Source organism: Serinus canaria, chromosome 3 (assembly GCF_022539315.1).
Source record: "Serinus canaria isolate serCan28SL12 chromosome 3, serCan2020, whole genome shotgun sequence".
Taxonomy (NCBI): Eukaryota; Metazoa; Chordata; class Aves; order Passeriformes; family Fringillidae; genus Serinus; species Serinus canaria.
In genome coordinates this window covers 60,662,357-60,678,177 of record NC_066316.1, presented here as the reverse complement: position 1 = coordinate 60,678,177, position 15,821 = coordinate 60,662,357, and the positions used below count along the sequence as shown (strand labels likewise).

General features: G+C 39.8%; 1 protein-coding gene across 1 annotated transcript in view; it reads right to left on the bottom strand.

Moving 5' to 3' along the window:
• SOGA3 (SOGA family member 3) overlaps window positions 1–15,821 on the bottom strand; it is a 38,386-nt gene that overhangs the window by 4,187 nt on the left and 18,378 nt on the right. The window contains exons 5-6 of the mRNA XM_050972849.1: window positions 6,026–6,097; window positions 2,634–5,438 (exon numbers count right to left, since the gene is read on the bottom strand). Coding sequence (XP_050828806.1) covers window positions 4,125–5,438; window positions 6,026–6,097 — 1,386 coding nt within the window. The 3' untranslated portion in view covers window positions 2,634–4,124. The remainder of the gene's footprint in view (window positions 1–2,633; window positions 5,439–6,025; window positions 6,098–15,821) is intronic.

The following is a 15,821-nucleotide window of genomic DNA, read 5'->3' as shown; positions in this document are numbered from 1 at the left end:
ATCAGGCCAGTTAGTGAGTGGGGAGAATCTGCTTTCTTTCTTGGCAAGTATTATTACTGCATTTCGTAATATCAAGTTATTGCAATTTAGCAAGACATAGAACACTTATTTCTTTGGCTAGATCTTATCTTCTGGCTATGGATAAATGGCCATACTCATTCTATTAGCTTTCTCAGCATCTTTTAAAGTTGTGCAATATCTGGCATGAAACAGATCAGCAGCTCAAATCACTCCCTTCAACCTGAATGCAAAAGGACAAGAAATACACATCTCATTTCTCTCTGAGATTTCTCTGTGAGGCTCCTAGCCATTCTCCTTGCTCATGAGAGATTCAAAGACCGTGTGGGGCTTCTGAAATAATTTTGTATGCTTTAGTGTGCTTTAATTTCAGACTGCTGCTTGTGCAATAGCTCCCTAAATGTCCCAAAAGATCTCAGCTTTGATTTTGCTTTGTTGATGCCTGATGGAAAGCTCCAGCTTTTAAGCAAGAAAAAATACAGAGACAAAGCAATGGGGTTGTAATTGCCAGTGCTGTGCAGTGATTATCCCCACCTCTCATCTCAGTAATTCATTTTTACCTTTTCTGATTTCTGAGAAAGAAACAAATCTTTCCCAAATAATTTCCAAGATTTATTTAATGTATGAATTCAGTGTATTACTACGTTAGAGTGTTACTGATACACTCTCTGTAAATCAAACTCCACTCATTTTTATTACATACAACACCAAGAAAGGTTTAAGCAAGTGTGAGTTAAAGAAGCCCAAAACTTCAGATCTTAGATTAAGTATGACTTTTTCTCTCTGGAAATTGAGTCAGTAACATTTAAGAAAACACAAATGATTGGTTATTCCTCCACAGGAGATACTAAAGCAGAAAGAAATTGGAAAAGGCAGTCTTGTGCTATGACTTGGTATGACAAGTTTAAGCCTCAAATTGTTGTAGTTTTAATGTCCAAATTGCAAATCCATGGGGAAAAAAACCCTAGTATTTCCAGCAGCTGCTGAAAAATAAAAAGGCCTTTGTCAGTTACAGAAATTCACTGTGAATTATGACGTGATCATAGCTTGCCTTACTAGTTTTTAATATGTGGAACTTAATTTTAGGTAACTGCATAAATTAGAGCATCTTAGAATCTCCTCAGAATTACTTTGGGCCTGACTTTATCCTTAACTGGGAAAGCAGTCAAAGCCATCTATTAATCTCACATATATTGATTATAATTTCCTTTAGACGTCTCACTAACTGTAAAATGGATAATGATGACAACAGCCCCTGGTAGGAGTAAGCATTTGGATTAAATCAAGGAGTTGAATGATTTAGCTGATCAAGGTTACTGCACCTGCAGAGTGTGTTGAGGAAAAGCTAGACAAAGAAAAAAATATTGTATTTTTTAATAATTAATATTTTTACTATTTTTTCATTCTCATAACAAAAATTCTATTGCCCCATCTCTTGCCACTCTCTGATGATTTCCCCTCAAAATGGTGTCTCAACTATTTCAAGTAGCAGAGCACAACCTAGGCATGGAGATGAACTGTTCTCACTGGGGAATGAATTAAGTGAACAGACAGCTAACATGATAAATCAAAGGGAATCCTTACCACTAGCTGGAAAAACAGCTGCTTTATTTATTACCAGTCTTTACTACCATATTATTCAACATGGAAACTGCAGAAAAAGAAGTGTCATTTATACACCTACTTGTTCACCTTTTGAGAATTCATATTTGTGGGACTCAGTGGTTTCAGCATGGGTTGAATGAAACAGAAAGGTGAGCTTCATTGGGCATTTCAGATGAGGTTTTCAGAGTGGGAGATCTACTGCTTGTAGGAACTGCTATGTAAGTGTGAAAGAAAGAAGTGAAACCTGCACTCTTATTTCAGTCTCTCCCAGGCAAGAAAGGAATATTCAGTGACTATTGATGCACACCCATGTACTGAAGCTTCCCTCACTATGGTCACTGGCTACCAATGGCGCGGTTAGACAGGGGTCACTCAGCAAACCAAGAGTTGCCGTGTCCATTCAAAACTCCTGCTGAAATCTGGGCAGAGAATGTAGAGCCCTGGTGGCCACAGACTTGGAAATGTTAACTGACAAACCTGACACCAGCCAAGGTGGCTTACACCACTCCCACCTGCTCAAATCAGACAGTAGCATGGCTATTTCTCTGGAGCACAGAGAAAATGCAGCCAGCCTGTATCTCTCAGAAGACTCCTCAGCTACTCTGATACCCTCTCCTCATACTTCTCATTCTCAGAGGCTCCTGGCCACCATTCTGGATATAGTGCTCTATATATCAACTATTTTTGACTGGGGCCTAATGCACATAACTCAGTGCTGAAAAACATTATCATCACTATTATGCAAAAGATGCATACAAGCTCTGATATAAAACTGCAGAATACACACACAATGTGGCTTTACTATTCATATGTGGCCAGAATACAAATTCTTTTTCTAGGAGTGGGAAAAGGAAAGTAACAGAGTCCTCACACCCACTCTTCATTTTTCTGTTTTGTTTCTGATTTGGTGCAAATTAAGGAATATTAAATTGGTTCCAGTCCTCAGGGCATTGATATTCAAAAATTATAAAACCAGACAAAGCGAAAAACTCCATCTTCTGTTTGCTTACCTGGAATACCACAATGAGCAGGTTTCCTATTCAACTGGGTGACTTTTTGGTATGTTTTTTTGCAGTTCTTTTGGTTAGGCTTTGGTTTTGGCAAACAAGTAGTCTTCAGTGTTTTTACAGCAGTGGCTATTACAGAAACTATGTCTCTTGCACTTCTTATCTTGGAGGGTGGACAAAATAAACAAACTGAAAATAACACTACAATGAACAGTAAATGATGAATGACTTACAGTACAAAAAACAGTGTAAAAAGGAAGACAAGTTTAAATATTGTTGTGTATGAAAGGGATGAAAATAATACAAGGATGAGAATAAGTAAAATGATAGGCTGGAACATCTGGGAAAGTAAATACAAAGACAAAGAGAACAGTCAATTAATGGAATAGCAAGTCCAAAGTTTCAACAAAATAAATAGTGAATCAGAATATGCTTGTGGAGGGACCAAGTGCCCATCTCCCATTTACTTCAGTAGGAGTTCTGCATGGTCAAGCCTCTAAATGTCCAATTGTTAAATGTTCAATTGTTGTTATTTTTTTAGAGAAAATACTAATTAGTTTGTTTTAAATTTGTGTAGGCCCATGCAGTGCTCTGCCTTTAAGCTAATGGGAGCTCTACAAGCTCAGAACTAGTGCTAGATCAGAAAGTGAGCATGCTAAATGCCGTCTCTGTTTGATTTCATGCAATACATGTATAGTAATTGATTAGCTTTAAACTCACTGCGTCTGTGACTTTCTGATACAAGGAAACAAAAGACTAATTAGTCAGCATAGGAATAAGAATAGCTTTCAGCTTCACCTGGCAACTACTTCGACTGTAAACTAGCAAGACAGCACAAAGTAAATTAACACAGCAAGAGACTTACAAAACATTGGATAACTTCATTAGCAATAACAAGATATGCCAACTATAGGATTGCATGATAAGATAAGGGTAGGTAATTTTCATTTTTCATGGCAAAAGATCTTGAGTCAGCAAGGAGTTTGCTCCCCAAAACCTCTCTGAAACAATTCTGCACAAAAACAAACCACAACAAAGGCACTTGTTACTGCTGCATGCAAGCAGTGATTAACAGGCCTTCAACAAGATGCAATCTATTACAGCAATTACAATATTCACATTACTGTGTGGCTCTGTGACTCTATAAAGTAGATTTGCATGGTTTCTTTTAATCTGTGGTTTGCCATATTTTCTACAGTTTTTGAAATTTAGTATTTCCTCCTGCTTAAAATTAATAAAATTTTCCTTTTATTCATTTTATAGCAACCCATCCACTAAGAAAACAGACAAATGTTCATATGTACCAAAAATACCATTTGCACTGCCTTTAGTGGCAATCAAGGCCCAACTCTGTCAAATGCAATTGCAAAGCCAAAAAGGAGTAAAATGTTCTGTCTCCTAGAGCATAATTTTAATTTTCAGGAGACCAGATTATTCATTGTTCACAAACAACCCTATCGGTAGAGTATGTTTTCATATGGCCAAATAAGAATTTCAAGTAATATAAGAAACAGTGATTTTTGACCACTGCCTCGAATAAAGAATTTTATTTTTGTGCCATAGGTCAAATTTGAGGTTTAATTTGCTTGGCAGAGCCTTTTTACCTGTAGGCCGTAATAAGTAAAAGTCTACCTGACTCACTGACAAAGGTTCATCTGCACTTCGATCGTCCGAAGACTTTGGAACTTCCAGTCTGTCGATGAAAGCCTGGAGCTCTTTCCTGAAGGCCTTCATCTGCGCATTGATCCGGTACAGGAGCTCATGCTCACGTATTCTGCTGCCGTCGTCCTCCTCGTCCATCAGTCCAAAGAGGTCCCCGTTGGCCACATAAATTCTTGCCTCTGTGATGATGGTGCTCGTGTCGGAAATCAGGCGATCTATTGTCTTGCCCAGCCGCTCGGCTTCGGAGCGAATGTCCTTCATCTGCTGCCTGTCAGTGAAGCTTTTCTGCCACCCCGACGGCGTTGGATAAAAAGACCTGGTGGGCGTCAGGCACCGAATGTTGCGCACCTCCTCGGAGTCGCTTTCCCCACCGATGGGACCTTCCCTTTTGCGGTGAGGGGGGCGGGAATCATCATCACTCTCCTTTTTTCCCGCATCGCTTTCCGCATCGCTGTCTCTAGGGCTGCCACGGATCCCCAGGTGAGAGGCCAAGTCGTAGCGCTGCATGTTGGACATTAGGACTCTGTTCTCATACTGGAGCTGCATGACTTTGCCACTCAGCTCGTTGATCTGCATTCGTGCAGCTTTTAGCTCCTCCTGTAACGCTTCCGTCTTGGCATTGTCATGGTGCCTAGAACTCTCATGGGCCCCAGACTTGTACTTGTATTTGTTCAGCTCAGCTGTTATGCGTTTGTTTTGTTCTTCTAAATCAGCTACATTTCTCCTCAGCAATTCTGTTTCATCTTCTACTAGCTGCAAATGCTGTCGTAATTCTGACAGGGATTCATTCTGCTCTCCCAGGAGTGGGTTAGTGGTCCCTGAGAAATCGTCTCCTCTTAAATCATCAAGCTCTGCTTTCAGTCCTCTATTTTCTACTTCTAGTTCCACTATTTTCCTTCCAAGAATGTTAGCTTCCTCCTCCACAAGCCTCAATCGAAGCTTGAGTTCAGCTTCTCTTGTGGTAGGTGGCCCACCTGCTTCACCTTTTGGCAAGGGACTGTCCAAATCCCCATAAAATGATCTGTATTTTTGCAGCTCATGTTCAAATCTGTCTTTCTCTTTATCAATTTTAGCCATTTTCTTCCGCATCAAGGCTGCTTCTTCTTTGACAAACTGTAGCTGGCATTTCAGGTCTTCATTGTCATCCTTAGGGAAAAAAGCAGTATTTGAAGAAACTTGAAATCAAACAGGAGATCTCCAGTGGGATTGTCTTAACTTACAAGATTATCACAGGTACATGGCTTTAGATACTAAGATATTTTCCTGCAATATTTTTTCACTGATCAATAAATTAAAAAGAGGGGAAAGTACTATTTTACTTGTGACTAAAATTTGCACAGTCCCCACAAGTACCTTGGGGGGTGGGAAAAGGGGGGCTTCTAAAAAACCCTTAAATTTTCTATGCTTGCAACATTATCAGACTTTGCAGTGCTCAAAAATCTTGATGTCAGCAGAAGTAGAGCCTATAAATCTTGTTTCACTGCTGCTGCCATTTACTTTGCCTAAAATACAGAGTAGGTGAAAGCTGGTGGGTTCTGTTTGGATAGTCCTTGAGATTAGTGGCGTCTGACTGCAGATCTGGGGTAAGAGCTCTTCTGTTTCACAGCATACAGGAAAACAAAGGGCAAAGAAAAAAGCAAGCCAAGTGCAATTATGTAAACGTTGCACCCAATTTTCCACAGTTCCCTGCAGTCTCCACATAGGAATAAAGGCTACAGTTACTTGCAACATACCTCTGTTGGTGTCTGCTGTGACTTTTTTTCTGATTTTGGTAGGTCTTTGCTTCCTCTCCTCTTCAATGATTGCTGCAATTACAACAAAAGGACATGGACTGAATTTTTCTAAAGGTATACTAAAGGTGTATATCATTTGTATAGCATTAATTTTAAAATAGAGCAAATGAAATGCAACTATAAAAGAATTAATTTCTTTTAAATTTTGAGATACCAAATACAGAGGAAAGATGCCATAGCCCAAAAATGAAACAGCGATGGCACACAAATAAGGTTTTATCAGTTTAATCAGTCTGTTACCTTTTTTATTCAACACATTTTGAGACTAGTACATTACAAATGTTTAACACGCGACAAGAGTGTTATCCCAAATGGTAACTTACAGATGGGAAAGCTGAGACAAGCAGACAAACCCAGCTCCCCCATTTGATATTTACCCTGGTGGGGCCAGGGCACTTTTTAAAAGCCAAAAGAAAGTCTCAGACTTCATGGTAAGTCAGCTACACAAAACAGTGTGACTGAGCCCTGGAGCTGACTCCAGGGTGCATCTAAAAGCACACCTTTCCCTGTGTCCCACCCTCAGGCTTCAAGCTTGCAGTGCACTGCAGTCACACTTCCCTAAGTGCACACCAGGGACAAACTCACACATAGCTCTGGTCACTAGGTTTGATCTGTTTTCAGATCATATTCAAGTAAATGCCATTTAAAACTGCTTGGACTACAAAATTCTAAAGAGAAACACATCATACCAGCTCAAGAACAGAAACACACAAAACACACCAACACAGGTCTGCACCACCATACGAGTGAGATTCTTTGATGTCCTCTCATCTGCTAGGTAGCCCAAGAGAGTAGAAAAGAAAGTCCTGCTTTCAGAGCAGGATGCACTGGGATTGAAGCCAGCTCGTGTATCCAGCAAAAATCTTGTAGCTGCTGACAGCAGAAAACTTTGTTATGGAAAAGCAGCAGCAGTGGAAAACAACTGCCACCATCCCACTGGCAACACTCAATACTGATCATCAAGAAAACAGCAGCAGGAGAGAGGCACAGAAATTAGAGAATATGTTAATACATAACACCCCACTTGCAGCTGTTCCCAGTTTTTGTGTTCCCCAGGCAAACTGTAGGCCCCAAGGCAGGACAGTGACAACCAACACCATCTCCTTCTGAGACTGTGCTCTGATAGAAACATCCTGTGAGAAACAGTCTTCCCTGCACCAGCCAGGGGAGAATCCATCTCCATCTAAAAGCCAGTTCCCAGTTCCACAGACTGGGAATTAAAATATGTTCATAATCCTCAAGAAGCAGAGTACAGTGGGTAGGTATGCTGCACATAATAATCCTGTGCACCATTTGCCTGCTGGTACTAATCATCCTCTTTCTTCTGCAGATCAACTCTGTTAAAAATTCCTACACTCATGGACTGCTCACTAAAAAGTAAAAGTTAATGCCACAGAAAGACTCACATGTAAATCAAAGTTTTACGTCTCTTGTAGAAACATGGAATGCTCTCAGTAGACCAAACAATAAAACAAATCAAAGATCATAGCTAAATAGCTGTAAAACACAGGCTTCTAATAGAATCCAGAAAAGACATGAAAACAGTTCAATTAACTCATTTATCCCTTTCAGTATAAACCCAGCAACTTTGGAATCAGTCTACAAACAAAATGGTTCTTTTCCAGAATCACCCACAAGTTATCCTGTTATAGAAATGGGACATGGATTTTTGAAAGGGTTGTTTTGTTGTTTTCTTTTAGAACTGGCAAGTTTATAAAGCCCTAAACTTCCAAAGGAGTAGGTTCCTCTTCTGTGTTACCATTAATTATACTACTATGTATCACCACTTTGAAAAGACCCTTTTCGAATCAGTTTACACTGCAAACTTTTCTTTGCCCTGTATTTATGCCAATACCGCCCACTGATAATAATAGTATTAAATAAATAAATAAATAAGCTATAGCTAAACTATATTTCTGCTTTATTACTTAAGTGCCTTTTGCTCACCTTATTGAGCTCAGCATCTCTACAGAACTAATGAAGTTCTGGAATGCTGGGCTGAAACTTCTTTTGTATTCTGTGACTATTCAGAAGACAAGGCATGTAAGAAAAAGTGCTTTTCTAGGTCTGATATGAAACAAAACCCCCCTGGTTTTCTCCTTTCTTGCTCTATTTTTCTTTTTTGTGTTCTTTTTAGTAGTCAGGATAGCAACATTCTGATTACAACAGTTGTGGCTATGTAATGACTGGGCACTACTTTCTATTCTGCTCTACTTGAATTACAACCAAATCTCCAGAGCTTGTATTGTTCACCAACAAAATCCCAGCATTTAGCAAAAATTTTATAGCAGAAAGCAATGAAGAACATGCACAATTCAATTAGCAGGATGATGTGGGTAAGCAGATTAGGCCCAGCTGGAATGGGTATGATCTCTTTTCATATGAAAAACACCATGAAACAATTTCTGATCACTAGAGGTTAAGATCTCACACATCTCAGATGACAGAAAATATCCTCGGTGTCCTACAACATCACGTCAGGGTACTGAGGCAATGGCAATATCACACTAAACAAAGAATGCCACATATCAAGAAGTATCTTCTGCGATAAATATTAAATTTTTGCTATAGATACTAAATTTTTGAGAGCTTCTTCCAGATGTGCACTTCACAATTTACAGTGGCTACTCTTTCTATCGGTTCTCTCAAGCCTTGTACTACTGCAGTCTTCCAGTTCAATTTTCAACATGAAAAAATTATTGCTGCTAATGAAATAAGCAGTGAAATTCATCACAGCAAAAATGGAAAAAATAAAAAAATGGTCAAACTAACATATGGCAGAATGAAAAAATAGCAACTCAGACTCCTGCATGCAAATCTTCATACTAAACCAAGACTGGACATTTGTCTGCTCATTGTCACTAAAAGCCACCTCTGCTGCTTTCTCAACTGTAGCAAAAAATCTGCCCTTCATATGCTAGAATTGTTGTTGTGAAGGAGAGTTTGTGGGCTCAGATATTTTTTTTTCCATATAATTAAAAACCATCCTATTTAGAATTGTCCATTGCTAGGATAAGACTGCAGATGAGGTTTGTATTAGATGCACACCAGATCACATGCAAAGGGCAATTCTGCTGTGGTGCTCAGCAGCATCAATTCTCCAGTGACCTTCACTGGAGTTTATCCAATGTCTTGCTGGAGATGCTAAGCACTTCTCAAGATGGTATAATCCTTCTCTTGCCAGCCCTAAATTGCAAGCCAAATGTGCAGCCCTAACATCACCTGTCATGCTCAGTGCTTCTCAGGTGGAAAGAGACCTGAAATTAACTCAGAGAATAACACAATACAGAGATAATTTCATCACACTCCACTGAGTAGTAAAGCTATAAAATGAACTCAAATTCTTCCTGCCTTATTCTAAGCTACAATAAATATCTCAGCAATTAATAAAGAATCCTTAAGCAAAACCTGCCAAGATTTTTCAAGATGCTTAGGTTTGATTATTTAAGCCTGATCTAGGGGTATATTATCTAAAAGTCATGGTAGGCAACCATGGGAGGAATTCGTGACATATCAAGGGATTTACGCCTGCAGAGACCCCATAAAAGCCTTTATCCCTCCTGACAGAACAGGGCAAAGGGTGTGCAGCTCCTTGAATCCCCACAGCTACCACAAACCTCATCTGCACAAAACTTGTGCTGCACTTGGCTATGGTAAGCTGACTCCCAACTGCTGTGACACATCTGCAGTGCTTTTGAAAATCAGAGTAAACCCAACACTTTACACTTTACAGTCTTGAAAAGTCAGTGAACACTGAATATCTTTTGGGCTGCACAAACTTGCCTCTTTGTGGCACAGAGTGACTATGACCAGGGAAATGTAAATTTGCCCTAAGCCTCTCTCTGCATTTTCCCTATAATCAATATGGCTGTGTAACTTATGGAACCGGATCAAATCAGATGTAACACAGATTTTTTGGTTTTCTGCCACTGGGTCTAATGTAATAAAAACTAAATTGACACTGTCTGTGTTGGCAAATTGAAAATTTATATTCTCCAACAACAAAACAAAAAATCTTTGTTTTTAAAATGTCTTTATTCTTCAAGTCTTAGTGCAATTTGCCAGCAATTTGCCCACTCAAGACCCTGGTTTTTTTGTCTGTCATTAGCACAAGCACACAGAATGATACAATACTTTACTCCTTCCACTACCATTCAAGAGCAGAAGACTTGAATATTTCTGTATGCTACTTGCTTGCAAAATTAAACCACAAATGAAAAACCAGAGGATAACTGAGATGCAAAAAGCACAGCCTACCTGTTCACAAAGCAAACACTAAGCATATCCCTATTAGCTGTACCAACACTCTCTTCATATTTAAACTGCTTATTTCAAAAACACTGCTGAGGAGCAATACAAAATGAAAACAATGTTTACTGCTTCATTAGAGAAAGAAAAATAGTTCTCATGTAGTTGAATGACTTCATATTGTAAAGAGAAAAGAGGAGCTGACCTCCAATATTTGTATTATTTCATTTGCACTTTTTTAGGAGTTATCTCAGTTATCACTTTCAGATCCTTTACTGTTATGTATTTATCAATTAAATAAGAAAAAAAAACAAAAGAAGGGGAAAATATATGCAATAATTGCACTTTATCTAGAGAAATGTTTTGCAGTTTGATTTAAAGCCACATTGTTAGAGCATATCATAGTAACTCTTGTGGTATAACTAGGTAAAAGCATTCTTCAGAGTGCATAACTGAAGCAGCATATTTATGCTTCCATGACATTTGCTTCCTTCTTTTCCTCATTCAAAACAGTGACAGTAGATGAAAATTGCCTTTTCAAAGCTCTCACTACATCCTGGTCAAATAGCCATCCAAACTGATACTTTGCTTTCTGTGATTACACACCCCTTCATCCACAGGATATCACAAAACAGTGAAAGCAATTTCTCTGGAGAGGAAGAGGTCCTCTGCCATTTGAACCTTTCAAAACATGGAAGAGTTAGACATGGTTATTTCCCCAATGCTATCCAGCTAGACTTTGTTATGGATGCAGAAATCACAACCATCTTACATTCGGCTCCCTAATCCTGAAATGCAAAAGAAGATCTCAGAACATCATGAATATTTTGAAGTTCAAGTGCAGGAATAAGTTACTGTACTGCATACTGATGCTATTTAAACTTTTCCTAGGACTTCCTAAGTTGGTGTTTATTTGCCAGCTCTGCTATTTGTCTATTCTGAGAGAAGAGATTCAGTCTTTTTGACAGGGTTTGCACAAAGCCTAGTATAATGCACTGCTCCAGCCTTTATCTGGGACTGACAGCACGACAGACAGCATGTCAACATAGTTAAAACCACTACCACATAACAATAGCAATAGTCACAGGCACAGATATGTATATAGCAATTATAAATTAAATACAGAAGAGATTTCATCAAATGTAGAGTGGTTTTTCTCACACCTAGTACCACAGGCAGAATTTTTCAGTCTTCTTAGAAGGATATCTCAGAATAGATTCCAAAAAGATTTTCATGAGAACGGGAAAGTGCCAGCAACCAATTGAGGTTCACTGCCTTGGTTGCACAAATACATATCTATTAACCAAAGTGTAGTTACAATATCCCAACAAAAAAGGTTTGTGTCAAAAATGAAAAGCAGTGAGAAGGAAAATAGGAATGATTCTGCATGTAGTGTGTACCCCTACACTGCTCATGGAGAAGGCAGGTCTGCAAAGTTGTGGGCTGATCACACATGTCCATTGGTGTCCATGCTCATTTGATACTCAAGAGTTGCATTAAGAGCACAGACAACACTTACCATCCCTCACCTGGATTCACAGGGTGGGACAGCATCAAACACAGGCACATCCAGAGAAAGGAGCTTTGAAGCTCGCCCTCTGAGACTGTGCCCTTCTGATAACTTCCACTTACAGGAACATCTCACCAAAAAAACCAGATTTTGGAGTTCATTTGAAAAGATGCAAAAATTCTTCTGTTACTCTTGGTCTCTTCTTTTGCCTGTGTTTATTGGGGAAGCACTTTTGTAAAGCTAACTCTTTGTAAATTGGCTGAAAAGTATTTTCTGTTATACAACATATAGGGACGTTTCAGAGGTGTTAGGAAAGTTTGGTCACTGAAAACAGAGGATCAGACTGCAGTGCTCTGAAGTTATGCCAGCGTGATCCAGCCACAAATTAAACACATTTTGATGAGCAGCTCATGTAAAGAAGGTGCTCTAGAAAAAATAAACCATGGAGACTAAGAGCTGAAATGGAAGGAAGGTATATTATAAGTTTGGACAGCCTCACACCTACTTTTCTCACACTGGATATGTCTGATTTGACATAACCTGAGCCTGCATCCAATACTTTTCCTGGTATTCCAACAATGGATGGAGATGAGGGGAAGGAGGACACTGCAGCCTTGGCTAGAGCAGAGTGTCCAGCTGCTTCACTAATTTCAAGAAGCTTATAAGACCTTACAGTGGATCCCCATGTCCTGTCCTCCTAAATAATGACTCTTCCCCCTAACTGAAACTTGCACAGATTCCTATGGGAAATGCTTACTCACAGCAAGGGAATGGGCTGTGACTCTTAAACTGACTTAAAACCTTAAGGCAGAGGTTGATCTAAAACTATTATTTAAAAGTTCCCTTTGCTAGAAATGTGAAAATCTCATTCTGAAAAGAGGCCTGACAGTCTTCCACTTATTATAAATATTTGATCACTGGAATGTATTTTTAATTAGCTATCATGAACAAATATTTGACTCTTCAGCATTTATCATAAATGTCACTGAACCAGCAAATCACCTGCAAATTAATACCACAGCAGCCCTAATGGGTTTATGCAAGAATCAATTTGAGGTCCTACTCTAATTAACATTTTTTCTTACTAACTGGGAAGAAGACCCATGAAGTAACATTGGATAAAGACTGCAGGGTAAAGGTTGGAGAAACACTAAATATTGAAAAAGAAGGTCACTGATACAAACCTTTGTGCAACCTAATAAAATCAGTTTTAATGTGACTAAATATGAAGATACAAGGAATAAAAGCTATGCTAATACAACAGGAGAACTGCCTAGAGAATAGAGAAGGTCTCTTGAAAAGCCACATCTCTAAAAAAAAAATTGCAGGGTCATAGGTATTAATCAGCTGAAATTATATCAAGGTGTAATTTTGTGACCAGAATGTTTATTAATATGGGATGCAGATCTCAAAACAGAGGCTCGCTGTGCAGTAACTAGAAAGGGTGTGCTTTTCCACAGAATCAAACCAGCCTCAGGAAAATTTCACTTACCAGTAGTGTCTACCTTTCTCCTTTGAGAGAGGTCAAATTCCTAACCTAGGTTAAATGCTGAGTTTTCACATGGCATGGGTAAATGATATCAATCCTAAGCATGAAGATTTTAAACAAAGAAAAAAACACCAAAACATTGATGCCAGACTCTTGAATTTAGCAGGGCAGAAAGAAAGTGTTTCCTGCCTGGTAACTAATTCTCAGCAACTTCAGATGAGAAGGGAGGTGCAAATTTTTACCTGTTCCTGGGACAGTTCATGAAGACTGTGCTAGACTGTTCTCAGTTGTTAATTTTAGCACAGACCAACACCCTTTTCTGAAGAGTAGGCACCAGCTTGAATAAAATAGCTGGGGTATTTATGACCTGTGTATTCAGAAGACCAGAATGGTTTACTGTACAAGACAGTTCTGCTCTCATAATTTCTGAACACATGAAACTTGACCAAAATTTGGAAACTGAGCAACAATACTCCTAGAGGCCCATCACAAGAAAAATAAACCTCTGCATGTATTTATATGTATCAGGAAGGCAATATTCCATTTCAAAAGTTGTTCTGGAGGACTGTTACTGGCGCTTCTAATTAATCATTTAATCAAAGATTTAAACTGCTAGCATCTGTACATTTAAAATAATTTAGACCAGCCTGTAATTTAAAAGACTGCTGATAATCAGGGCAGCTGGATGTCATCATCAGTCATGCTTTGCAGGGAGGTAGAGTCCTCTCACTATGGACAGAAACAGATGCATGGCAAAGACCTAAGTGCAAGTACTCATCTGTGACCTAAGCAAAGGGCTTTGCTGTTATCCTAACCTGGATTCATTGCTAAGCTAGCCAAAGTCAATTAAAGCAATCATGCAACCAGGATCAAGCAAAGCAAAACAGACTTGATACCTGCAGGTTTTATTCTACACATCTTGATACATGCAGTTGTAAATTCTAGCAATGAGGGGGAAATGGGGGAAATCACATCATATGTCAAAAATTCTAAGAAGAAACAAACACTTCAAAATAGCACATCTGCACATCTAAGAGGTTAATCCATTCCCTTTTACTTCAAAATAAGAAATGCAATACTTGGAACTCTTAGCTATGGAACATTATCAAAATCTGAATCTCCCTAATGCCAGGAGGTTGCATTTCTTGATACTATGAACACTGAAGTAAGTTGAAAAAAAAAACCAAAAAAAACCAACAAGCAACCCAAAACATCAAAAGCCTGGAGCTCTTGTTCCGGGCTAGCATTGATTCCACATGATTCAGAAGAGCTGCTGAGCAGATCCCAGAACCCAGCACACCTAGAGCTGGGTCAAGTGACACAAATTACAGCATATAGCTATAAATGTGTATGAATGAGAGGGTCCAAAAATGACAGGGTCTAAAAGAAGAGGGTGAGAACACGGCATTCTGAAGTGTCATATTCTTCCAGGGCAGTTCAAAGGTAAAGAACAGCCAGCACACTGCCAGCTTATGAAGAATCAGCTGGCTGCCTTGAACAATGGCACACAGAAGCCATTGGCTGGGCAGTGTTCCCCACCCCTGAATGTGTACAAAACTTCCCTTGTTGCACTCTGTTCTTCCTGCCCGTGAGGAATGTGCCTGATGGAGAGCTCAGCGCTGGGCACACAGACACACACGTGCACAGCTCTGTGACACAGAACACAAGCAGAGGCACAAACCTCTGTGCAATATCAGTGCCACAGGGAACGTGCCCTTCTTGGTAGCATGTAGCTGCCTCAGATCTCCTGCTCAGTTGCTGTGTTTTGCCTTGGGAAAACAGTCTGCTTGGACAGACGCTGAGCTCTCCTGTTTAGCAGAAGTAACCTGGAAACCATTTCCTTTCTCCCGATCCAGAAGCGACCTTTTCTACCCCTCATATGCTCCACTGCAAAATAGGGAAATAGATTCTGCTTGTTACTAACAAGGACAGATCAGAACAGTTGGGGGTGAAAGAGACCTCTGTTATGACCAGCCCCCACAACTGGCCTCAGCAAAGCACCCTGGCGCCTCCACAAATGGACAAATGTTTTGAGTCATTAATCATTTAATAGTCCAGTCTCTCACAGCCTCTGAAGATCTAGTCCAGTGCCCCCTGCTCAGAGCACAGACAGCTGAAGCAGGCTTCTCAGGGCCCCTGTGCAGTCTTGAATTTCTCCAGAGGTGGAATGTCCTTCCTCTATAGGCAATGAGTTCAGTGTTTGAGCACCTTCACACTAAAGTTTGTTCTGGTCCTGCCACTGAACACCACTGAAAAGAGTCTGCTTCCTTCTTTTCATCCTATCAGAGATTTCATAAAAACACAGATCTGGGGCCTCCCCAGACACCCTGTCCCCAGGCTCAGGAGCCCCATTTCAGCTCAGCCCCTGCTTCAGGTCCTGCTTGAGCTGTGTGAGTGAGTGAGCTGCAGTGAGTCTGTCAGCTCACCACAGTTGCTCCTGTCACCAGTCATGGACTTTGTTGATACACCTGTGCACTGGTTTTCCAGCT